Source organism: Dendropsophus ebraccatus, chromosome 4, assembly GCF_027789765.1.
Source record: "Dendropsophus ebraccatus isolate aDenEbr1 chromosome 4, aDenEbr1.pat, whole genome shotgun sequence".
NCBI lineage: Eukaryota > Metazoa > Chordata > Amphibia > Anura > Hylidae > Dendropsophus > Dendropsophus ebraccatus.
Window position 1 is genome coordinate 25,891,420 of NC_091457.1, and position 27,264 is coordinate 25,918,683.

The following is a 27,264-nucleotide window of genomic DNA, read 5'->3' on the forward strand; positions in this document are numbered from 1 at the left end:
AGTAAAGTAAGCCCTAGTAAGAGGTACATATGTACGGGAGCATGGCTATGTAAAAAATAAAGGGATGAGCACGTCCGTTACATCAGTGTGCTGTTGTTAGGGGTTTTAGGGGTTGGACCTCCACCAATGAAACATTGACAGATGGCTGATTCCAAGTGCTGGATATATACCTTTATGTGTCACTGTAATCAGTAGCGGTCATTGGCACCAAGCACCCCAAGCAATCGCTTGGGTCCCCCAACATCCAGGGGGGCCCCCACGCCCCGCTCTTCTCTTGTGCTCAAGACCGCAAGACAGGGCCGCTGCCCCGCTCACTGCTGTGATCTGAACTGTAACTATGAGCACTCGTAATGAGCGCTCACAGTTACATGCAGCAGCAGCACTGACAGGGCGGGAGCCATTGGCTCCCTTCCTGTCAGTCACTCTTGTGGCCGCAGGAAGTGTTTGCCCTGCGGTCACAAGTGGCCACTCTGTCCTTTTGGCGTTGGTGCTCCAGTGACATCACTGGAGCATCGGCGCCAGGACAAGGGGAACGCGGCCACAAGAGTGAAGAGAAGAGGAGACACCCGGACCCAGGTGAGTATAAGTGTTTGTTTTATTGTGTTATATACTATATGGGAGGGGGAGCACACAGGGGCCTGTGTAACTGGGGGAGCGCACAGCGGGAGTCTATATAAATGGGGGGAGCACACAGTGGGGCTATATATTGGGGAAGACACAGGGGGCCTATATATAACTGGGTCAGCACACAGGGGGTCTATATACTACTTGGGGCAGCTGAATGGGGTCTATATACAACTGGGGGAGCACACAGGAGGTCTATATCCAAGTGGGAAGCACACAGGGGGGTCTATATATAACTGGGGGGCACACAGGGGTCTATATACTACTGGGGCAGCACACAGGGGGTCTATAAACTACTGGAGGAGCACACAGAGGTCTATATACTACTGGCGGGGCACACAGGGGGTCTATATACTACTGGGGGAACACACAGAGGGTCTATATACTACTGGTGGTGCACACAGGGGGTCTATATACTACTGGGGGCAGCACACAGGGGGTCTATATATAATGGGGAGCTAACAGGGGGTCTTTATATAACTGGGGGAGCACACAGGGGGTCTATATATAACTGGGGGCAGCACACAAGGGGTCTATATACTGCTGGAGGAGCACACAGTGGTCTGTATACTACTGGGGGAACCACACAGGGGGTTTATATACTACTGGAGGAGCACACAGGATTCTATATCCAAGTGAGGGAGCACACAGGAGGTCTATATCCAAGTGGGGGAGCACACAGGGGGGGCTATATACCACTGAAGGAGCACACAGGGGAGCTATATACAAGTGAGGGAGCACACAGGGGGTCTATATCCTAGTGGGGGAGCACACAGGGGTATACGCAACTGGGGGCAGTACACGGGGTATATACGACTGGGGGCAGCACACAGGGGGTTTATATACAACTGGGACAGCACACAGGGGGTCTATATACTTTTGGGGGAGAACACGGGGGGCTATATATAACTAGGGGGACACGCAGGCGTCTATACACTACTGGGGGAAGCACACAAGGGGTATATACTACTGAGGGGAAACACACAAGGGGTATATACTACTGGCGGCTGCGCACAAGGGGTATATACTACTGGGGGCAGCACAGAGCGGTCTATTGTTGTGGAGTGCCTGTCAGGAGGGGGGGGGCCAAGACTTAACTTCACTTGGGGCCCCAGAAATGCCAAGACCGCCCCTGCTTACCTGTCCATGTTCCCGCACTGACCAGAGCCACTGCTGATACTTCCTAACCTGTCTTTGAAGTGACAGACCGCTCAGCCAATCACTGGCCGCAGTGCTGTCCTGTCTTGGCCAGTGATTGGCTGAGAGGCCTGTCACTGGGTTAATGATGTCCGTTCAGCCCTTGCTGTACGATAATCGGCGCTTGCTAATCAGGTGTATCGGGCCGTGTAATACCACCCTTATTTTTTCCTGCACGATATGTGCATTAGCTCTACCTAGGCATCTGAGCGGTGTCTTTCTCCAAACTAGAACCAACTATATATAAAGCAAGTAAGTAATTAAGGCAATGGCACACCAATGTGTCAAAATGTAGAAACAAAAAAAATAATATAGATGATAAATGCATCAAAAAGCGCACCTATCTCTACCACAGCCTGCACTCCCCACAGTACAAGTGCATGCAACGGTATCTGCAATGTAATAACAAACACAGGAGTAGCGCAATGCAGGTAGAAGGCACAAAAGCAAAATAGAAAAAAAGAAAAAATTATTAGGCTAGATGAGAACAGGATGAAGGCAAGGACATGGACAGAGGGGAAGAGGCAAACAACATATTACTACGGCCCACTAACGTCCCACGCGTTATGTCCTGCTCAATCCCTGAGGAAGTCCTGGGAGCAGGACGTAACACGTGGGACATTTTTGTTACATTGCACAGGCACTTTAGCTATTATTTAGTTGTGGTATACAGTAAGGGGGAGGAGCAGCTCTTTCATAGGGATGGCATGCACATGGTTCTTTTGGCGTTTACATATATGATGATGATGTAGTTATAAGGAATGAGACATTCTTTGGGGTTTCCCTACTCCTTTATTGGCCATGAGAACATGATGACCTGTCATCTCTCTCTATTTAGTGGTTTTTATCTGTTTTTTGAAAAAAACTTTATGGGGTGTTTTTTTTCTGTATATTTGATGAATTACGAATAAAGATATTTTCTACACATTGGTGTGCCATTGCCTTAATTACATACTTGCTTTATATATAGTTGGTTCTAGTTGTCTTCTTGTACGTTGGCTTTGTAGTACCCGCTTTTTACCCAAAAGCTGTGCATCTTCTCTTTTTGGTAGTTTAAGGCTAGGTTCACACTGCGTTTTCAGCATAAGTTTAACGTATCCGTTTTTTGCAAAAAACGCATGAAAAACGGATTGCAAAAAACGGATTCATTTGTGTGCATCCGTTTTTCCATTGACTTCCATTATAAAAAAAAACGGATCCGTTTTTTTTGGCGGACCAAAACGGACCAAAAAACGTTGCTGACCCTATTTTTCTGGACGTTAAAAAAAACGGATCCGTTAAACGGATGCTGAAAACGCAGTGTGAACCTAGCCTAACCAAACCAGTCACAGTTCCTGGGCTGTAATCGCACCTCTTGGGGCATGATTGATAGTCAGGGAACCTGCTGGGTCACAGGGAAGCCGGATTCCCTGACTGTCAATCATTCCCCAAGAGGTGCGATTACAGCCCAGGAACTGTGACTGGTTTGGAGAGTTGTATTTTGGCAACAGCTGAAGAGCCAGTGGTTGGGAAACAATGATTTAGGAGGACAGTGGCCCAATTTATCTAGGGGTGCAGTGACGGGGGGCATTGTCACAGTTCTTAAGTGCAAAGTTATTTTGCATCAAGAGAAGGGCTAACTACAGACTAAAGCACAAGGTGCAGCTCACCTACAGATGGGGGGCACAAATAGGGTCCTGTTACTGTTTGGGAGCTCTATGCCATCATGTATTGGGCTGTAAAAATCTGCAACATATCCTCCATGTCTGAACTCACCCTACATCATTCTGAGAGGCCATAAAAGCCTATTTCACATCTGACATTGTATAGTGGGTGACATGGCTAAGGCTAGGTTCACAATGCCTTTTATCCTATACGTTTAACGTATACATTTTATGGAAAAAACGGATGCAACTACCGATGCAATTGTGTGCCATCCGGTTGGATCCGGTTGGAACCGGTTGGATCCGGTTTTTTCATTGACTTGTAAACAACAACAACAACAACTTGAAACAACAACCTGACAACGTGTCTGGGCATGCTCATGACATCACTACGACAAGCAGTGACATCATAATATAATTGGTGATGTCATCCAAGGGCCCTATAAAAGAAGGTACTGAGCCCCAGAATCTCTGTTCTTAGGGACTCACTAGCGATCACACTGTTGGTACTACCTTGCTTTCTGCCTGTGTATACTGATAGTCATTTCTAGTGTTTTCGATTTTCGTCAGTCCATGGAGAGAGAGGAGAGGATTGACAGGGAGCTTGCCATTTTTGGCAACCTCCTGTGCTATTTGGTTCCAATCCTGGTCGGCTGTCTTTCCACCAGACAACCACTCAGCATGATTGAACCCTTCATCAACCCGCTGAGCTGGGGCAATTTCATCAGCGACCCGCTCAGCTGGGACAATATCACCTCGGGCCTGCAGTGGCCAAACAGCACCATCACAGACCAGACCAGCTGTAAGATTACCCCGAAACTGCAGAGACCCAATTACACCACCAGAAACCTGCAGCGTCCAAACACCACCATTGGAGACCTGCCCGACTGTGACCTGATGTCCATCACCAGTCATGTCCAGAGCGCAGCAACCGCCTTTACTGACCTGCTTAGCTGGCTAACTGCTGTTAGTGATGTGCTCAGCTGGACATCCACTACCAGTCGCCTGCTGAGCTGGACTTTCAGTAATAGCGCCCTGCTGACCTGTATCACAGCTGCTGTAGAGAGAGTGAGTGTGATCACCACCACCTGTGATTGCATAAACTGGATCTGCAGCACCAGAGACCTGATCGCCTGGACAACCACCCTCACCCGCAGCAGCTTCCTGGAGATCTGGATGACCACAGCCGCCTGGATCACTAACACTACCACCGGTGAGCTGACAACGTTTATTTCCACCATCACCACCAGCGATCTGCAGGCCGCACTGAGCAGCATAAGTGAGAAGCTGGTGTGGATTGCCACAACCCTCCAGCTTCTCACTTGGCTGACCAGTCGCTGCAACAGGTGCGCTTGGCTCATAACTGCGGGTGAGGCGTTGTCCTGGATGAACACCACCAGCAGGATGCTGATCGGCGCCCTACAGGGCATCAGACTTATCGTGCGATGTCTCTCCAGTACCGAGGAGCTGAGGAAATGCCTGGCCATCATATCCGAAGAAGTGCTCAGCGGCTTCCCCGCCACCACCACCACAGCACGCTCCGAGGGACATCCCTACCGCCGACAACGAATGATTTAAAATGATGGAACATCACCAGGGGCCTGCAGTTCCATCAAAATGCAGAGCCCAAACAACACCATTGGAGACCTGCCCAACTGGAATATGACCACCTGTGACCTCATTTCCATCACCAGCCATCTCCAAAGTGCAGCAACCACCTTCACTGACCTGCTTAGCTGGATATCCACCACCAGCCGCCTGCTGAGCTGAACTTTCACTAATAGTGACCTGCTGACCTGGATCACAGCTGCTGTAGAGCCAGTGAGTGTGATCACCACCGCCTGTGATTTCATCACCTGGATCTGCAGCACAAGAGATCTGATCTGGACCACCACCCTCACCAACTTCCTGGAGATCTGGATGACCACAGCCACCTGGATCACCACTGCTACTGCCGGTGAGCGGATCACGTGGATTTCCACCATCAGCACCAGCGATCTGCAAGCAATCACAGCGAGTGCGACATTGTCCTGGACTACAACCACCAGCAGGATGCTGATCGGCTTCCTACAGAGCATCAGACTGATCCTGCGATGCTTCACCAGTACCGAGGAGCTGAGGAAATGCCTGGCCGTCATCTCCAAGAAAGTGCTCAGCGGCTTCCCCGCCGCCACCACCACAGCACGCTCCGAGGGACATCACTACAGCCGACAGCAAATAATTTAATAACTTTAATAAAAGTTTTTCTTGTTGCCAAAAATGTGTATTATTCTTTGTCACTATACATTGTAGTAAGGTGTGCAAGGGTGTAAGTGTGTAATAATGATAATGTGGGACACTAAAAAACACCATACACCACCTCTCTTACCCTGTACCTGTCAGCTCTGCCCCCCCCCCCCAAAGATGGCCGCTCTGCCGTACTCACCGTTATTGTGTGAGGTGAGGAGGAAAGGGGAACTACAACCATGGTGGACGGCACACAGGAGCGCCCCCTGCTGGTCACTCTCCTTCTCCAGCTCTTCCCTCTTCCACTGGCTGTAGGAGTATACGCTGCCCAGACAAAAACAACCGGTGGGGTCTCAGTAGATTTATCCTTGTTTCCAGATAGTAACCAATCACAGCTCAGCTTTCACATATTATTTGCCCTGGTAAAGTGAAAGGGGAGCTGTGATTGGTTGCTATGGGCTACTAAGGGAAATGTATTGTGCTGTTTTATAGCAAGAGACCCATAGCAACCAATCACAGTTAAGCTCTCATTTCTTACATTGCTCTGGGAACATGAAAGCTGAGCTGTGATTGGTTGCTATGGGCAACAAAGAGACTCTTACCATTAGAAAGCTTAAGGCTTCGTTCCCACTGAGCAAAACTAGCGGAATTCCGCAGCGGAATGCCGTTAGCCTCCCTCTCATAATGGGAGTCTATGGGAGGCGCGCGCTCCTGCTCTGTCCGCGCCGAAGAATGAACATGCCTTCACACGTACCGTATCGCTGCGTATTTATCGCTGCATATTTATCGCTGCGTTTTTTGTGCGATTTTTACATGCAAGTTTTGATTTTCGCATGATTTTAATGTGAAAATCAAAACTCGCATGTAAAAATCGCACCAAACACGCAGCGATAAAAACGCATCGATAAATACGCAGTGTTAAATACGCAGCAATACGGTACGTGTGAAACTACCCTTAAAGGAGATCTTACACATAGCGGCACCGACCTGCAGCTGCCTCATATGTTCTGTGGCTGCAGATGGCAGCAAGTGACAAGTTCAGGTGCCGCCCCTGATTAGTGGCCACTCACCCCTCATATGTGGCGCCATATTATAAATGTGTTTGTGGGGGGGTGGGGGAGCCTATTAACGTTGATACGTGGCGCCACATTACAAATATACAAATATGTGGCGCTATATTGTAAGTGTGTGTGTATAAAATGCTTTCCCCATACATTGTACAGGATAGGGTCACTTTAGGGTCTATCCTGTTCCTATAATACCTAGAGACCGCAGAGCAGCAACCACTCCTCCTGATATTTTGCAGTCATGCACTTTTAAGTCTGGGTTCACACAGCGTATGACACCGGCCGTGTCACAGAACGGCCGGTGTCAGTGAACTTTAGCCTGCCCGCTACCGCAGTACTGGTAAGACAACCTTAATTTCTATTGAATTGGGATGCATTGGGGTGCATTCGTGTGTGCCTGCATCCTAATTCACCATTGCACACAATGGAATAGTGTGGCTGGAGCTGCACTCTCCATTGTGTGAACTGACATGTCAGTTTTCGTTGTGGCCACTTGCAATCCCGGCTGGAGAGTATACTATGTGTATAAACTCTGGTCGGGATTCCATTGTGTGCAGCACAATGTAAATTCTAAATTAATCACGTCCGTTGTTGCAATTTGCTTAATTGCCAATTTACGATGTGTGAACTTAAGCCCCTATTCCACGGGCCGACTTAAGGAGCAAACGAGCGCTCTCAGTGCTGCCCGGGTGATCGCTAGATCGTCCGGGCAGCCCATAGCATACAGCAGCGTCAGCTACTGACGTAGCGACGGCAGCAGATCGTTGCTGTATCAGTCGTTTGTTTTTCAACATGTTCAGCCAACATGAACGATGTCGGCTGATCATTGCCTTCTATTTTACGGGACGATTATCGGCCGTAACGGACGATAAACGTTCCGTGAAATAGGGCCTTTAGCCTAAAGGGGAAGGTGTGATCAGAAAAGAAGGAGAGGGAGCAGCGATTAATACTCATATGTGGCGCTATATTATAAATGGGGGGGGGGGCACATCCTTTAATGTTTGAGACCCATGGAAAGCATGCAGCACTGTTTGTATAGTGATGACAGTCCCATCTCATCATATATTATTAGGCTCTGTAATCTATATTTATGATTTTATAACTTCTTGCGAGTGTATGGACTAGCGTGAAAATCAAGAAGATCTAATCCTTGTGTAAACAGGTGATGTGTGTCCAATAACAATATTGTTAAATGGCCGCACAAACTATACAGGGATCATTCAGGAGTTCCTGTCGCTCAATAAATTGTGCTTTCTTAGGGCATTGCAAAGAGCGCTGATCTCACTGAGCGTCACTCATTTGTGGCCACAGATGGCCGAAGATTATTAAAGTTACCAAACAGCCCAAATACGTCAGGACATTCCCAATTTTGGGGTGCTGTCCCAGAACACACACAGTGACCCACAATACCCACCAACTCCACTGCTGCCCTGTGTTAATTAATGTTGCTGCATCCAATGCCCGACAATCCAACGTTAATTACCATTCTCTGGATGACACAGGCACAGAGAAGCTGTGCCTGTGTCATCTGCGGCGGGTCCCAGCTGTTAGTGATTGGGATGGCTGCCACACAGAAGGGACACAGAGGGGAGGGCTGGCACAGAGGAAAGGGATGGCACCAAAAAGGGGTACAGAAAGGAGAGGACTGACAGAGGGAAGGGCTATCACAGAGAGGGGAGGACTGGCACAGAAAGGGGAGGACTGATCTGAGAGGGGAGACTGAAAGGGGAGGGCTGGCACAGAGAGGGGGCAGAGATGGAAAGGCTGGCACAGAGAGGAGAGGGCTTGCACAGAGAGGGTAGGGCTGGCACAGATGGAATAAAATACTGTAATAAAATTAGTGATGTGTTGCCCTATGATTGTGGAAGAAGTATTTGGGTATTGTTGGGGGGTGTCTTGGGACGTGGGTGTGGTTGGGGCATGTCTATGTCCCTCTTTACACTCAGCCAAAGTTGGGAGGTATGAATTATTATTCCAGGTAAAGTGGGGGAATCCAGCACTCCAGAGAAACAATTTTCAATTAAAACGATCCTTTATTGTTCATAGTATTAAAAACTTCATCTCTCCCAAGGAGAGACCCGTTACCAACCGGTTTCACGCTCATAGCGCTTAATCATGGTACCATGATTAAGCGCTACGAGCGTGAAACCGGTTGGTAACGGGTCTCTCCTTGGGAGAGATGAAGTTTTTAATACTATGAACAATAAAGGATCGTTTTAATTGAAAATAGTTTCTCTGGAGTGCTGGATTCCCCCACTTTACCTGGATTCGTATCACTTACCTGAACGGCTGGCCGCCGCTGAATCTTCCGTGCACCCTCCTATATCCATTTTGGGATCACAAGTCATACCAATATTAAGGTGAGGTGAGCTGACCACACTATTCCACTTTATTGTGTTGTGTTATGAATTATTATGTCTGATAGGACCCTTACCCAATGTTTTGAATACGTAGGAGGCAACTACACAGGGTTTGTAACACATCAATTGGTGTGGGGGCCCACTGTGCTACCCAATCGGTTTGGTTAGGTCGCTTTTCAAGAGTGGCCTGAGTATAAGTAGTGGCCTGCCAGCAAGGTAGTGGAGTTAGGTCCATACTCTGGCAAGTGGCACAAGTTCAGGGTCAGCCATGTGGGTCAAACATAGGGGGTCAGCATATGCAAGGTGTGATGTCCCACCACGGTGTTGCTGGTATACACACCCTTCGCAAAAGCCTGTACTCTAAGTAAATGTGGTGATGCAGTCGTACCTAAGTTTTGCCACTAGATGTCGCTAGTATGTATATCATAAATCTGTGTATTTCACAGCTGTAGTATTCAAGGGGTTATTGTTCTTTGTGATTTATGCACCAATGAGAGCTCTTTCCTCTTAAATAAAGACACAACTCCATTGTACATAATACTCATGTTTTTTTATTTTTGTAGTGAAGCCTATAGTTGTGTACAGTAGCGGTGTTTGGCACCAAGCACCCCAAGCAATCGCTTGGGGCCCCCACGCCCCGCTCTTCTCTTGTGCTCAAGACCGCTAGACAGGGCCGCTGCCCCGCTCGCTGCTGTGATCTGAACTGTAACTATGAGCACTCGTAATGAGCGCTCACAGTTACATGCAGCAGCAGCACTGACAGGGCGGGAGCCATTGGCTCCCTTCCTGTCAGTCACTCTTGTGGCCGCAGGAAGTGTTTTCCCTGCGGTCACAAGCGGCCGCTCTGTCCTTGTGGTGTCGGTGCTCCAGTGACATCACTGGAGCATCGGCGCCAGGACAAGGGGAGCGCGGCCACAAGAGTGAAGAGAAGAGGAGACGCCCGGACCCAGGTGAGTATAAGTGTTTGTTTTATTGTGTTATATACTATATGGGAGGGAGAGCACACAGGGGCCTGTGTAACTGGGGGAGCACACAGCGGGGGTCTACATAAATAGGGGGAGCACACAGTGGGGCTATATAATGGGGAAGACACAGGGGGGCTATATATAACTGGGGGAGCACACAGGGGGGCTATAGACTACTGGGGCTTCACAGAGGGTCCTATACACTACTTGGGTCAGCACACAGGGGGTCTATATACTACTTGGGGCAGCAGAATGGGGTCTATATCCAAGTGGGGGAGCACACAGGAGGTCTATATCCAAGTGGGGGAGCACACAGGGGGTCTATATACTACTGGGGTAACACACAGGAGTCTATAAACTACTGGTGGGGCACACAGGGGGTCTATATACTGCTGAGGCAGCACACAGGGGTCTATATATAACTGGGGGTGGGGGCACACAGGGGTCTATATACTACTGGGGCAGCACACAGGGGGTCTATGTACTACTGGAGGAGCACACAGAGGTCTATATACTACTGGCGGGGCACACAGGGGGTCTATATACTACTGGGGAACAAACAGAGGGTCTTTATACTACTGGTGGTGCACACAGGGGGTCTATATACTACTGGGGGCAGCACACAGGGGGTCTATATATAACGGGGAGCTCACAGGGGGTCTAAATATAACTGGGGGAGCACACAGGGGGGTCTATATTTAACTGGGGGCAGCACACAAGGGGTCTATATACTGCTGGAGGAGCACACAGTGGTCTATATACTACTGGGGGAACCACACAGGGGGTTTATATACTACTGGAGGAGCACACAGGGTTCTATATCCAAGTTAGGGAGCACACAGGAGGTCTATATCCAAGTGGGGGAGCACACAGGGGGGCTATATACCACTGAAGGAGCACACAGGGGAGCTATATACAAGTGCGGGAGCACACAGGGGGTCTATATACTAGTGGGGGAGCACACAGGGGGTATATGCAACCGGGGGCAGCACACGGGGTTTATACGACTGGGGGCAGCACACGGGGTTTATATACAACTGGGACAGCACACAGGGGGTCTATATACTTTTCGGGAGCACACAGGGGGGCTATATATAACTAGGGGAACACACAGGCGTCTATACACTACTGAGGGAAGCACACAAGGGGTATATACTACTGGCGGCTGCCTACAAGGGGTATATACTACTGGGGGCAGCACACAGCGGTTTATTGTTGTGGAGTGCGTGTTGGGGGGGCCCAGACATAACTTCGCTTTGGGCCCCAGAAATGCCAAGACCGCCCCTGACTGTATACAGGGTGCACTTCCTAGCGCCCATACAGTTTCACGTGTTGGTATGAAATCATGTTTCTATTATTAAAGGGATTCCCAGGAAAAAAGACTATTGATAGCTTATCCAAAGTACAGTATAGGCCATCAATAGTCCATAGACAGGGTGCCAACACAGAGCATACTGCTATAGGCTATGTTCACACATGGTATTTCCGTCAGTCTGTTGGTCAGTATGTTTTACATTGTGGGAACATAGCCTATGTGTGTTTTCAACCCACTCCTGGTTTTTAAGCAAAAATACTGACCAGAAAACTGACGGAAATGCTATGTGTGAACATAGCCGTATGCAGTAAGTATTTCTGACATGCGCTGTTAACCTGAGGTTTTTTTTTATACACTTGCCAGGTATATAGGTAGAACTGGCAAGTATGAAAAAGATGCAGGTTATCAGCTCAGTCCCTATCACATGGGGCTATCAGCGGGAGTAAGCAAGCACCGACCTGTCAGGTCAGAGTTAGCATGCTCCTCGTTCCCCGCTCGCTTCCGGTGCTATTACACATGGGGTGGTCGTCTGCCACCGCTACTATGGAAAGGAGCGACGGCAGCAGATCGTTGCTATTAGAATTGTTTCAACATGTTGAAAGACTTCGAAAGACAACCATGAGCCGACATTGTGCGTTGCCTTTTATTACACAAAGCGATTATCAGGCGCAATAGCCAATAATTGGCCAAATACGTCCGATAATCGCATTGTGTAATACGGCCTTAACTGCATATGACCAACTGGAACACGACCGCTTTACCTTTTGATCTATTGCTTATGTTTATATTCTTACACCCGCTGCCTCTTGTGGCCCTGTGCACTGACTTATTGCTTTTTTTCCGTTTTTTCCTAGGCAACCGGATAAAATAGTGGTTGTTTGGACTCGTAGGAACAGAAGAGTCTGCTCCAAGGTATCTATATCTATATAGTAGTTATCATTCTCTCTCTGTCTTCTCTCTTTCGGGAAGTGACCCCTTATAGGCTTTGCTGTGTATATTGTCTCTGCACTATGATGAGATTTACTATTTATGACCTGTACTTTTTTTTTTTTTCTTTTTTGCTGACGCTCTTGTTTTGCACTATGGTAATTGTGTGACTCGCTTTACTGTATTTTATTCACCCCTTAGGGGCTATATGTTCCTTAGTGCCGTGTATCCTTTTATGCTCCCCATTGTTAGCCCTTGCTTTGTTATACTGGTTATAATTACTGGAATATAAACATGTACGCTCCGCTCGGCCAAGGACTCATGTTTATTTTAGTGAGGAGAGGCGAATAAGCCGGAATAAAGAATAGGGCATGCTGAAAACCGTATCCTCAATGTCCCCTGACAGTATATTGGGGGGCAGCTGTGAGACCCACAAACACATGAAATCTTCAGGTTTGGGGGGAGGGGGGTTAGATCCTACCAAACAGGAACAAAGAAATAATAAAATCATATGGGGAGATTTATCAAACATGGTGTAAAGTGAAACTGACTCAGTTGCCCCTAGCAACCAATCAGATTCCACCTTTCATTCCTCACAGACTCGTTGGAAAATGAAAGGTGGAATCTGATTGGTTGCTAGGGGCAACTGAGCCAGTTTCACTTTACACCATGTTTGATAAATCTCCCCCATAGTATATTCAGGGTTACATGCATAGGTCAGGGGTCACCGCTCCACATATTGCAGAGTTGTTCTAGGTGAAACCAATCTAGTTATTATATGAAGGGGTTAGATCCATAGGTCAGGGGTCACCTCCTGGTATTGCAGTTGTAGGAAGAACCTATTTCTCATAAGCCCCTATTACACAGGCCGATTCAGAGGAGCAAGCGAACATCGACCTGTAAGCTCAGCGCTTGCTTGCTCCTTGTTCCCTGCTCGTTGCCCGCACTATTACACGTGCCGACAGCAAGCGGGTAAGTGTGCGGGAGGGGGGCACAGGGAGCTGCAGGGGGTGGGGCTGCCCAGGCGATCGCCAGATTGTCCAGGCAGCCCATAGTAGATAACGGCGGTCTGCTGCCTGAATCGACGGCTGATCGCTGATTACGCCCGATAATCATTTTGTGTAATAGGGCCTTAAAGGGGTTATCCATCGAAAATCTTTTTTTTTTTTTTTTTCAAATCAACTGATATCAGAAAGTTATACAGATTTGTCATTTACTTCTATAAAAAAAAAATCTCAAGTCTTCCCATACTTAGCTACTATATGTCCAGCAGGAAATGTTTTATTTTCAGTCTGACAGACTGCTCTCTGCTGCCATCTCTGGCCGAGACAGTGATGTCAGCAGAGAGCACTGTGTCAGACTGAAAATAAAACATTTCCTGCAGGACATACAGCAGTTGAAAAGTACAGGAAGATTTGAGATTTTTTAATAGAAGTAAATTACAAAGCTATATAACTTTCTGATATCAGTTGATTTGAAAGAAAAAGATTTTCGCTGGACAACCCCTTTAAGAAAGTCGAGATTGTTTCCATTAAAATATTAATATTCCATTAAAAGGTAAGATGAGATCAAGCCACTCACAATATGTGATGGCCACAGCTCCCCTCCTGCGCAATAACCTATAAGTCAATAGAGTCTCTTCCAGTCCATGCCCATCTCAAAATTCTAGCAATATGGCTACCTACACTCAGAAAATAGAAGCAGATTAAATCAAAAAAAGATGTTTCAGTATCTGGCTGTGATCAGAAAAAATCTAAGTGACACATTCCCAGCATGGAAAGATCTTTTCAATCCAAAATCTCTACTTTTCTTGGAAAAGACTTTGAAGTCCATCAGTGACAGAACCCCTGATACCTTCCATCATGGTGTGTATACATGTAAAAATACATCAGAAGAAATGGAGATTGTCAGCATGCTTTTTCATATCAAATATATATAGATTTGGAGCATCAGAGAGCTGTGCCCGGTAGCTGTAAAGTACTGGGCCCGATTTACTTTTCCTCAGGGAGGTGATTGGTTTTCTTTAAAGGGATCTTCTAAGACTTCTTCATTGCTGGCCTTACGTTAGTATCTGATCAGTAGGGGGGTTTTACCACCTTGCTAGAGAGCATTGACCGCATACACAGTTAATGGAGCTGGATGAAGACAGCGCCATACATTGTCTAGTGGCCCTGCTGGGTTACTACAGCTCAGCTCCCATTACAGTGAATAGGAATTGAGCTGCAGTACCCCTGAATGGCCACTACACTATGTATGGAGCTGTCTGCTTCTTTTTATTGTGTACAACTCTGAGTGTGCTCTGAGTCCGCAGAGGCATTGCATCTATGTAACCAGCAGTGCACAACCTGTGGCCTTCCTTCCTTCTGTTGCAAAACTACCATTCCCATTGTGCCTGGACATCCTTTTGCTGTCCAGGCCTGATGGACATTGTAGTTCTGCCCTAGAACAATAGTTTGTGCACCAGTGCTGTAAACTCTATATAAACAAAGCCATATCTCTATGTATCTGTAACTGAGGAAATTCCCTCCGGTCCTCATCACGTTTCCGGCTACAAAAAGGGAAGCTTGGCTTTGTTTGACTTTGAAATGAACTTTTTTCTTTAGAAAAAAAAAGGTAAGAAAAAGTGACTTTTATCTCAGCAGGTATTGTATCCATTGTATTCTATTGTTTCAGTCTCCATCCTTATTGGCTTTGATTGTCAGGACATCGACCTTGGCTCACCATTTACACTTCTATCTATAGACATTTTTTATAACTTTTTGGGCAATATTCTTTATACAATGTAAAGGATTATTGCCGGTCCTTATACCCCCATAGTGGTCTGATGGCCTTTCTATCCCCATAGTGGTCTGATGGCCTTTCTATCCCCATAGTGGTCTGATGGCCTTTCTATCCCCATAGTGGTCTGATTGCGCTTCTATCCCCATAGTGGTCTCATGGCCTTTCTATCCCCATAGTGGTCTCATGGCCTTTCTATCCCCATAGTGGTCTCATGGCCTTTCTATCCCCATAGTGGTCTCATGGCCTTTCTATCCCCATAGTGGTCTCATGGCCTTTCTATCCCCATAGTGGTCTCATGGCCTTTCTATCCCCATAGTGGTCTCATGGCCTTTCTATCCCCATAGTGGTCTCATGGCCTTTCTATCCCCATAGTGGTCTCATGGCCTTTCTATCCCCATAGTGGTCAGTACAGAAATGTAGAAGACACTCTATGTACCTGCCCTTTTTTCGCACCCTATCCTTTCATTGCATGTTTTGTCCCTTTCATATTTGCCATAGTGTTGATTTAATACTGTTTTATCCAGGCTCACAGTTGGCAGCCGGGGATCAAGGACCCTTTCCGCGGATCGGTTGTTTGGGCTGTTCCTGAAAATGTGGACATCACGGCAACACTATATAGAGTAAGTGACCATGAATTCTAACAAATGAATTCTAATGAATGTTAACAATTCTCTGTCTGCATCAATGACACTAGAAAATAGGTGTAGAATGTAATCACTTATATACGGAACCCTGACATAGGACTGTGTTCACACCTGCGTTTAGCAGTTTGATTTGTGTTCCCATCAGTTTTGATGTAAAGAAGACTGCGGCATGGCGCCAAGTGGCGAGATGGCTTGTAGCCAGGCACCTGTATGTACTTTAACTTTGTAATAACGCTATAGATTAAATTCCTTTGTACTGATTCTAAGGCCATGTTCACACAACGTATGCTTTGCATAAATCATGGCTGTTGTTGCGATTTGCAACAACGGCCACGATTTATGAAAAAAATATGTTGCATTTTAAAGAATGGAATCCCGGACGGAGCGTATACTGTGTGTATACGCTACGGCCGGGATTCCAACCATTCACATGTCAGTTTTGTGCGGCCGCTATTCACTGAATAGCGGCCGCAGAGAACCTGTCAGTTCACACAATGAAGCGTGCGGCTCCAGCCGCACTCTCAATTGTTTGCAATGGTGAATTGGGATGCGGGTGCAAATAGGTGCGCCCGCATCCGAATTCAACAGAGATGAAGATCATCCAGCCTGTACTGCAGTACCGGCCGGGATGATCTTCACTAACACTGGCCGTTCTGTGACCCTGCCAGGTCATAGAACGGCCTGTATTTCACGCTGTGTGAACCCGGCCTAAGGGTGCGTTTACACAGACAAACAGATAAACAGAGAGCAGGTCATAAAGGAAAGACTGATTTCTCCTATTTTCAAATCCATTCCTGGCTTTGGCTTCAAAAATCTGTCAGATAAATCTTTCGCACCGTAAACGCTCCATTAGTTACAGATGCATTACTAATTCTGCTGGCTACTATTTGAAATAGCTATTAGGGTATATTCACGTCCTGTCAGTTCCCATAAACTACATACTTGCTGCGGTCTAAACGACCGCAGCGAGTATGTAATTATACCGCCCTTAACCCCTTCTGCTCCCGCCGGCTCCCCCGCTGTAAGCAGCATACATTACCTGTCCTTGCTGCACGGGTCCGGCGTCCTGCTCTCCCGCCCGGCCAATCAGTGGCTCCGGCTGGGCAACACACTAATTGGCCGGACGGGAGAGCAGGACGCCGGACCCGTGCAGCAAGGACAGGTAATGTATGCTGCTTACAGCGGGGGAGCCGGCGGGAGCAGAAGGGGTTAAGGGCGGTATAATTACATACTCGCTGCGATCGTTTAGACCGCAGCAAGTATGTAGTGTATGGGAACTGCCAGGACCTGCCGGGCTCGCATCGAGAATCTCGCTGTGAGCCCGCCCGTGTGAATATACCCTTACACTAATTAGATATTATACAGCTGGTTACTGTCTGTCCACGTTTGTATTATTTGCCAAACAAGGCTTAGCCTTGGTAACTGTAGGATCAGGCAGATGGGAAGGGACTACTGACTAAAGGCCCTATTATACAAAATGATTATTGGCCGATATCAGCCGATAATCGTCTTTTGTAATAAAAGGCAACGATCAGCCGACATAAACGATGTCAGCTGATCGTTGCTGTCGTTTGCCTTTCAACATGTTGAAAGACAAACGACTAATATAGCAGTGATCTGCTGCCGTCGCTCCATGGAATAGGAGCGCCGGCAGCAGGCTACTGCTATCTGCTATGGGCTGCCCGGGCGATCAAGCGATCGTAAGGGCAGCCCAGGTCCCTGCGGCCCCCGCTGTACTCACCCGCTCGCTGTAGACGCGTGTAATAGCACCAGCAGCAGCTGACAGCGCTCTTTGCTCCTCTCTGTCGCCCCGTGCAATAGGAACTTTAATGGGAAAATACTGGGTAACACTCACATGGGAAAGGACCATAAATTTAGTGACCAGTGTCAGGCAGCTGCTGCCAAGACCAATAAGGTAATTGTTGCCGCATTCACACCAGAAGTTTATTGATTAAATTTGAGCGATTTTAAGATTTTTTGCACGATCATCAGGCCATGTAAAAGGCCCTTGAGCCCCTATTACACGGATCGATCAGCAGGAACAAGCGAGCTCAGACCTGTCAGGTCAGTGCTCGCTCACTCCTCGTTCCCTCTCACTGCCGGTGCTATTGCACTTGCCGATAGTGAGAGGGTAAGGGGCTTATTCCACCGGACAATTATCGTTCGCATAATCGTTAACGATTACTGATCTCAAACGACCGCTATTGCAAAAGACCTGAAAACGTTCACTCATTTCCATGGAACGATAATCGTTATTTATGATCGTATTTGCGATCGTTTTTTCTTCGCTATTTCTTCACTATTGCGTTCGTATCTACTGCGAACGACCGAAGGACGTCTTATTCAATGCGAACGATTTGCGAACGTTTTGCAAACGAGCAACGATAAAAATAGGTCCAGGTCTTATAAAGCGATCAACGATTTCTCGTTCGGTCGCTAATTGTTAACTGCATTTCAACCGAACGATTATCATTTAGATTTGAACGATTTAACGATCGATCGTCCGGTGGAATAGGGCCCTAAGTGCAAGCGGGAAAACTGTGGGAGAAGCTCTTTAGATCATCTGGAAAGCCCATAGAAGATAGCAGCGGTCTCCTATTACACGGAGCAATGGCAGCAGATCGTTGCCATCGTAGTCGTTTGACTTTTAATGCGATGAAAGACAGCGATCAGTTGACATCGTGCATATTGGTTCATCGTTGCCTTTTATTACACAAAGCGATTATTGGCCTTAATGGCTGATAATCAGCCAAATACGGCTGATAATTGATTCATATAATAGGGCCTTTAAGTACTCATCCTGGTTAGTTCCCTGAGGCCGATCAGCAGATCATTTTTCGGAGGTCTCTAAGGCCGATCAGGGGCAGAAAGCCACATGACAATAACCTAGTTCTGTACACCTAGAGGAATGCTGGGAGATTTCATTTTTGAGGAACAAGATCTATGAATTCTGATTTTCCCTTCATTCCCCGGTCCAGAGTGCAGCTCAGTATTGGATAAGTAATACAATGGATTTTTAATGCTGCTTGGTTTGCATTTTCTCCTATTTAATAATACATGTAAACTATAAAAAGTGAGCAAAGCGATATGATTATAGAGAAAGTCACCAATGGCCTGGTCTCCATTACTAAGCTCAGGACCTAGCATCACAGGGTGAAGAAGGAGCCAGCCATTAGCCTGTAGGCTTGTATTAGAATGGTTAGATTAATTTCAGGTTATTATATTGCATTGTCCAATATCCCAGTAGAGCGGATGCAATAGGCTGTTGATCTCTCATCTCCCTTCTTCTTCCAGGATCCACACTCTGATCACTTTGAGGAGAAAGAATGGACATTTCAAGTTGAGGGGGTAAGTGTGACCCCATGGCCGGCTGTGGTAATAGCTTCCTTCTCCACGCTGCTTCCATTCCTCATTGTCAGTAATATCCTCATTAGCCATTAGTAATGCTTCCTAATCCCTATGGTTGTGCAGCAATGTAATTACAACCAGGGGCCACCCGTGTAATTATACCGCCGGAGGCAGAGGGAGCATGTCACATTACCATGGTGTGCAGGAGAGAGATATTACCGCCTCATTCATATTACACCATATTTATCTGCAGACAGTGGCTCCTCAGGCGGACGCTCTATCTCACCTCATAACTAGAGGACATGTGTCTAATGTACATGTATAGGGTATGTTCACACAGGGCACGGACAGAGGAGAAATATTACCGCCTTATTCATCTTACATCATATTTATCTGCAGACAGTGACTCCTCAGGCGGACGCTCTATCTCACCTCATAACTAGACTGCCTACAGGACACGTGTCTGATGTACATGTATGGGGTATATACTTACGATAGTAGTCTTGGATGCTAAAACTGTAACGTCTTATAGTAGTAGCAAAATAAATAGGATATATAGAAATATCATTCAAATAAAAAACAAAAAACATGAATTTGAAGCAATCATCAGGAATCCTCCTGACCACCATGTTACTCATGTTACATCACTTGTCCTGTCCAGGTATAACCCTATAGACCCGTCCAGGTATGACCCTGTAGACCCGTCCAGGTATAACCCTGTAGACCCGTCCAGGTATAACCCTGTAGACCCGTCCAGGTATAACCCTGTAGTCTTGTCCAGGTATAACCCTGTAGACCTGTCCAGGTATAACCCTGTAGACCTGTCCAGGTATAACCCTGTAGTCTTGTCCAGGTATAACCCTGTAGACCCGTCCAGGTATAACCCTGTAGACCCGTCCAGGTATAACCCTGTAGACCCGTCCAGGTATAACCCTGTAGACCCGTCCAGGTATAACCCTGTAGACCCGTCCAGGTATAACCCTGTAGACCCGTCCAGGTATAACCCTGTAGACCCGTCCAGGTATAACCCTGTAGACCCGTCCAGGTATAACCCTGTAGACCCGTCCAGGTATAACCCTGTAGACCCGTCCAGGTATAACCCTGTAGACCCGTCCAGGTATAACCCTGTAGACCCGTCCAGGTATAACCCTGTAGACCCGTCCAGGTATAACCCTGTAGACCCGTCCAGGTATAACCCTGTAGACCCGTCCAGGTATAACCCTGTAGACCCGTCCAGGTATAACCCTGTAGACCCGTCCAGGTATAACCCTGTAGACCCGTCCAGGTATAACCCTGTAGACCCGTCCAGGTATAACCCTGTAGACCCGTCCAGGTATAACCCTGTAGACCCGTCCAGGTATAACCCTGTAGACCCTTCCAGGTATAACCCTGTAGACCCGTCCAGGTATAACCCTGTAGACTTGTTCTGCTACTCCGTCCACATTGAGGTGCTGAGTGAATAATCTCTTGTAAAGTGCTGAACTCCTCTTATAATTTTAGCCCCAGTAAGTGGACGGAGAGTAACACTTGAGATTAGAGTAAGCCGATTCTCTACGGCTTCTATTACCACTCCTGTGTGTAAACATGTTTGCAAATGTACACCGCCATTGCTTTCCCCCACAGAGAAATATAAAAGTGCTGTATATACGAGTGTCTTCTTTAGTAGTGTACAGGGCCGGGACAAGGAGTTTTGGTGCCCTAGGCAGAGAAGACAAATGGCGCCCCCCCCCCCCCCCCCCCCAGAATAGACTGTACGCTATGCGGGGACAGCCAGGAGGCTATACTGTATGTGGGGGTCATGTATACTGTACCCCCTGACTGTAACAGGACCATATATACTGTACCCCCTGACTGTAACAGGACCATGTATACTGTACCCCCTGACTGTAACAGGACCTTGTATACTGTACCCCCTGACTGTAACAGGACCATGTATACTGTACCCCTTACTGTAACAGGACCATGTATACTGTACCCCCTGACTGTAACAGGACCATGTATACTGTACCCCCTGACTGTAACAGGACCATGTATACTGTACCCCTGACTGTAACAGGACCATGTATACTGTACCCCCTGACTGTAACAGGACCATGTATACTGTACCCCTTACTGTAACAGGACCATGTATACTGTACCCCCTGACTGTAACAGGACCATGTATACTGTACCCCTTACTGTAACAGGACCGTGTATACTGTACCCCCTGACTGTAACAGGACCGTGTATACTGTACCCCCTGACTGTAACAGGACCATGTATACTGTTACCCCCTGACTGTAACAGGACCATGTATACTGTACCCCCTGAATGTAACAGGACCATGTATACTGTACCCCCTGACTGTAACAGGACCGTGTATACTGTACCCCCTGACTGTAACACACCACGCCACCTGAATGTAGTAGTGTCACACATGGCATCCTGAGAATATAGGTGTCACACACCAGGCCCCTCGGGTATAATGATGGTGCACATTGTGCTATAGGTATAACAGGAATATACAGCGTTACAGACTTCAGGAACAGAAAAAATGATGCAGTACAGGAGCCTCCCCTATACCATGACCGCACAGTCACAGCGCCATATACACATCATATACTGATCCTACCACATACACCTCCCCTATACCATGACAGCACAGCGCCATATACACATCATATACTGATCCTGCCACATACACCTCCCCTATACCATGACAGCACAGTCACAGCGCCATATACACATCATATACTGATCCTGCCACATACACCTCCCCTATACCATGACCGCACAGTCACAGCTCCATATACACATCATATACTGATCCTACCACATACACCTCCCCTATACCATGACCGCACAGTCACAGCGCCATATACACATCATATACTGATCCTGCCACATACACCTCCCCTATACCATGACAGCACAGCGCCATATACACATCATATACTGATCCTGCCACATACACCTCCCCTATACCATGACAGCACAGCGCCATATACACATCATATACTGATCCTGCCACATACACCTCCCCTATACCATGACCGCACAGTCACAGCGCCATATACACATCATATACTGATCCTACCACATACACCTCCCCTATACCATGACAGCACAGTCACAGCGCCATATACACATCATATACTGATCCTGCCACATACACCTCCCCTATACCATGACCGCACAGTCACAGCTCCATATACACATCATATACTGATCCTACCACATACACCTCCCCTATACCATGACCGCACAGTCACAGCGCCATATACACATCATATACTGATCCTGCCACATACACCTCCCCTATACCATGACAGCACAGCGCCATATACACATCATATACTGATCCTGCCACATACACCTCCCCTATACCATGACAGCACAGCGCCATATACACATCATATACTGATCCTGCCACATACACCTCCCCTATACCATGACAGCACAGTCACAGCGCCATATACACATCATATACTGATCCTGCCACATACACCTCCCCTATACCATGACAGCATAGTCACAGCGCCATATACACATCATATACTGATCCTGCCACATACACCCCCCCTATACCATGACAGCACAGCGCCATATACACATCATATACTGATCCTGCCACATACACCTCCCCTATACCATGACAGCACAGCGCCATATACACATCATATACTGATCCTGCCACATACACCTCCCCTATACCATGACAGCACAGTCACATATACACATCATATACTGATCCTGCCACATACACCTCCCCTATACCATGACCGCACAGTCACAGCGCCATATACACATCATATACTGATCCTGCCACATACACCTCCCCTATACCATGACCGCACAGTCACAGCGCCATATACACATCATATACTGATCCTGCCACATACACCTCCCCTATACCATGACCGCACAGTCACAGCGCCATATACACATCATATACTGATCCTGCCACATACACCTCCCCTATACCATGACAGCACAGTCACAGCGCCATATACACATCATATACTGATCCTACCACATACACCCCCCCTATACCATGACAGCAGTCACATATACACATCATATACTGATCCTGCCACATACACCTCCCCTATACCATGACAGCACAGTCACAGCGCCATATACACATCATATACTGATCCTACCACATACACCTCCCCTATACCATGACAGCACAGTCACAGCGCCATATACACATCATATACTGATCCTACCACATACACCCCCCCTATACCATGACAGCACAGCGCCATATACACATCATATACTGATCCTGCCACATACACCTCCCCTATACCATGACAGCACAGCGCCATATACACATCATATACTGATCCTGCCACATACACCTCCCCTATACCATGACAGCACAGCGCCATATACACATCATATACTGATCCTGCCACATACACCTCCCCTATACCATGACAGCACAGCGCCATATACACATCATATACTGATCCTACCACATACACCTCCCCTATACCATGACAGCACAGCGCCATATACACATCATATACTGATCCTGCCACATACACCTCCCCTATACCATGACCGCACAGTCACAGCTCCATATACACATCATATACTGATCCTACCACATACACCCCCCCTATACCATGACAGCACAGTCACAGCGCCATATACACATCATATACTGATCCTGCCACATACACCTCCCCTATACCATGACAGCACAGTCACAGCGCCATATACACATCATATACTGATCCCGCCACATACACCTCCCCTATACCATGACAGCACAGTCACATATACACATCATATACTGATCCTGCCACATACACCTCCCCTATATGACAGCACAGTCACAGCGCCATATACACATCATATACTGATCCTGCCACATACACCTCCCCTATACCATGACAGCACAGCGCCATATACACATCATATACTGATCCTGCCACATACACCTCCCCTATACCATGACAGCACAATCACAGCGCCATATACACATCATCTACTGATCCTACCACATACACCTCCCCTATACCATGACAGCACAGTCACATATACACATCATATACTGATCCTGCCACATACACCTCCCCTATACCATGACAGCACAGTCACATATACACATCATATACTGATCCTGCCACATACACCTCCCCTATACCATGACAGCACAGCGCCATATACACATCATATACTGATCCTACCACATACACCTCCCCTATACCATGACAGCACAGTCACAGCGCCATATACACATCATATACTGATCCTGCCACATACACCTCCCCTATACCATGACAGCACAGTCACATATACACATCATATACTGATCCTGCCACATACACCTCCCCTATACCATGACCGCACAGTCACAGCGCCATATACACATCATATACTGATCCTGCCACATACACCTCCCCTATACCATGACAGCAGTCACAGCTCCATATACACATCATAAACTGATCCCGCCACATACACCTCCCCTATACCATGACAGCACAGTCACAGCGCCATATACACATCATATACTGATCCTACCACATACACCTCCCCTATACCATGACAGCACAGTCACAGCGCCATATACACATCATATACTGATCCTGCCACATACACCTCCCCTATACCATGACAGCAGTCACAGCGCCATATACACATCATATACTGATCCTGCCACATACACCTCCCCTATACCATGACAGCACAGCGCCATATACACATCATATACTGATCCTACCACATACACCTCCCCTATACCATGACAGCAGTCACAGCTCCATATACACATCATAAACTGATCCCGCCACATACACCTCCCCTATACCATGACAGCACAGTCACAGCGCCATATACACATCATATACTGATCCTGCCACATACACCTCCCCTATACCATGACAGCACAGCGCCATATACACATCATATACTGATCCTGCCACATACACCTCCCCTATACCATGACAGCAGTCACAGCTCCATATACACATCATATACTGATCCTGCCACATACACCTCCCCTATACCATAACAGCACAGTCACAGCGCCATATACACATCATATACTGATCCTGCCACATACACCCCCCCTATACCATGACAGCACAGCGCCATATACACATCATATACTGATCCTGCCACATACACCTCCCCTATACCATGACAGCACAGTCACAGCGCCATATACACATCATATACTGATCCTGCCACATACACCTCCCCTATACCATGACAGCACAGTCACAGCGCCATATACACATCATATACTGATCCTGCCACATACACCTCCCCTATACCATGACAGCACAGTCACATATACACATCATATACTGATCCTGCCACATACACCTCCCCTATACCATGACAGCACAGTCACAGCGCCATATACACATCATATACTGATCCCGCCACATACACCTCCCCTATACCATGACAGCACAGTCACATATACACATCATATACTGATCCTGCCACATACACCTCCCCTATATGACAGCACAGTCACAGCGCCATATACACATCATATACTGATCCTGCCACATACACCTCCCCTATACCATGACAGCACAGCGCCATATACACATCATATACTGATCCTGCCACATACACCTCCCCTATACCATGACAGCACAGTCACAGCGCCATATACACATCATATACTGATCCTACCACATACACCTCCCCTATACCATGACAGCACAGTCACATATACACATCATATACTGATCCTGCCACATACACCTCCCCTATACCATGACAGCACAGTCACATATACACATCATATACTGATCCTGCCACATACACCTCCCCTATACCATGACAGCACAGTCACAGCGCCATATACACATCATATACTGATCCTGCCACATACACCTCCCCTATACCATGACAGCACAGTCACAGCGCCATATACACATCATATACTGATCCTGCCACATACACCTCCCCTATACCATGACAGCACAGTCACATATACACATCATATACTGATCCTGCCACATACACCTCCCCTATACCATGACCGCACAGTCACAGCGCCATATACACATCATATACTGATCCTGCCACATACACCTCCCCTATACCATGACAGCACAGTCACAGCTCCATATACACATCATAAACTGATCCCGCCACATACACCTCCCCTATACCATGACAGCACAGTCACAGCGCCATATACACATCATATACTGATCCTACCACATACACCTCCCCTATACCATGACAGCACAGTCACAGCGCCATATACACATCATATACTGATCCTGCCACATACACCTCCCCTATACCATGACAGCAGTCACAGCGCCATATACACATCATATACTGATCCTGCCACATACACCTCCCCTATACCATGACAGCACAGCGCCATATAGACATCATATACTGATCCTACCACATACACCTCCCCTATACCATGACAGCAGTCACAGCTCCATATACACATCATAAACTGATCCCGCCACATACACCTCCCCTATACCATAACAGCACAGTCACAGCGCCATATACACATCATATACTGATCCTGCCACATACACCCCCCCTATACCATGACAGCACAGCGCCATATACACATCATATACTGATCCTGCCACATACACCTCCCCTATACCATGACAGCACAGTCACAGCGCCATATACACATCATATACTGATCCTGCCACATACACCTCCCCTATACCATGACAGCACAGTCACAGCGCCATATACACATCATATACTGATCCTGCCACATACACCTCCCCTATACCATGACAGCACAGTCACAGCGCCATATACACATCATATACTGATCCTGCCACATACACCTCCCCTATACCATGACAGCACAGCGCCATATACACATCATATACTGATCCTACCACATACACCTCCCCTATACCATGACAGCACAGCGCCATATACACATCATATACTGATCCTACCACATACACCTCCCCTATACCATGACAGCACAGTCACAGCGCCATATACACATCATATACTGATCCTGCCACATACACCTCCCCTATACCATGACAGCACAGCGCCATATACACATCATATACTGATCCTACCACATACACCTCCCCTATATGACAGCACAGTCACAGCGCCATATACACATCATATACTGATCCTGCCACATACACCTCCCCTATACCATGACAGCACAGCGCCATATACACATCATATACTG

General features: G+C 47.3%; 1 protein-coding gene across 2 annotated transcripts in view; it reads left to right on the forward strand.

The window, feature by feature from the left end:
* EHBP1L1 (EH domain binding protein 1 like 1) overlaps window positions 1-27,264 on the forward strand; it is a 105,575-nt gene that overhangs the window by 40,674 nt on the left and 37,637 nt on the right. For both annotated transcript variants that reach the window (XM_069965297.1, XM_069965298.1), the window contains exons 2-4: window positions 12,252-12,309; window positions 15,630-15,725; window positions 19,044-19,097. In XM_069965297.1, the coding sequence (XP_069821398.1) occupies window positions 12,252-12,309; window positions 15,630-15,725; window positions 19,044-19,097 (208 nt within the window). The remainder of the gene's footprint in view (window positions 1-12,251; window positions 12,310-15,629; window positions 15,726-19,043; window positions 19,098-27,264) is intronic.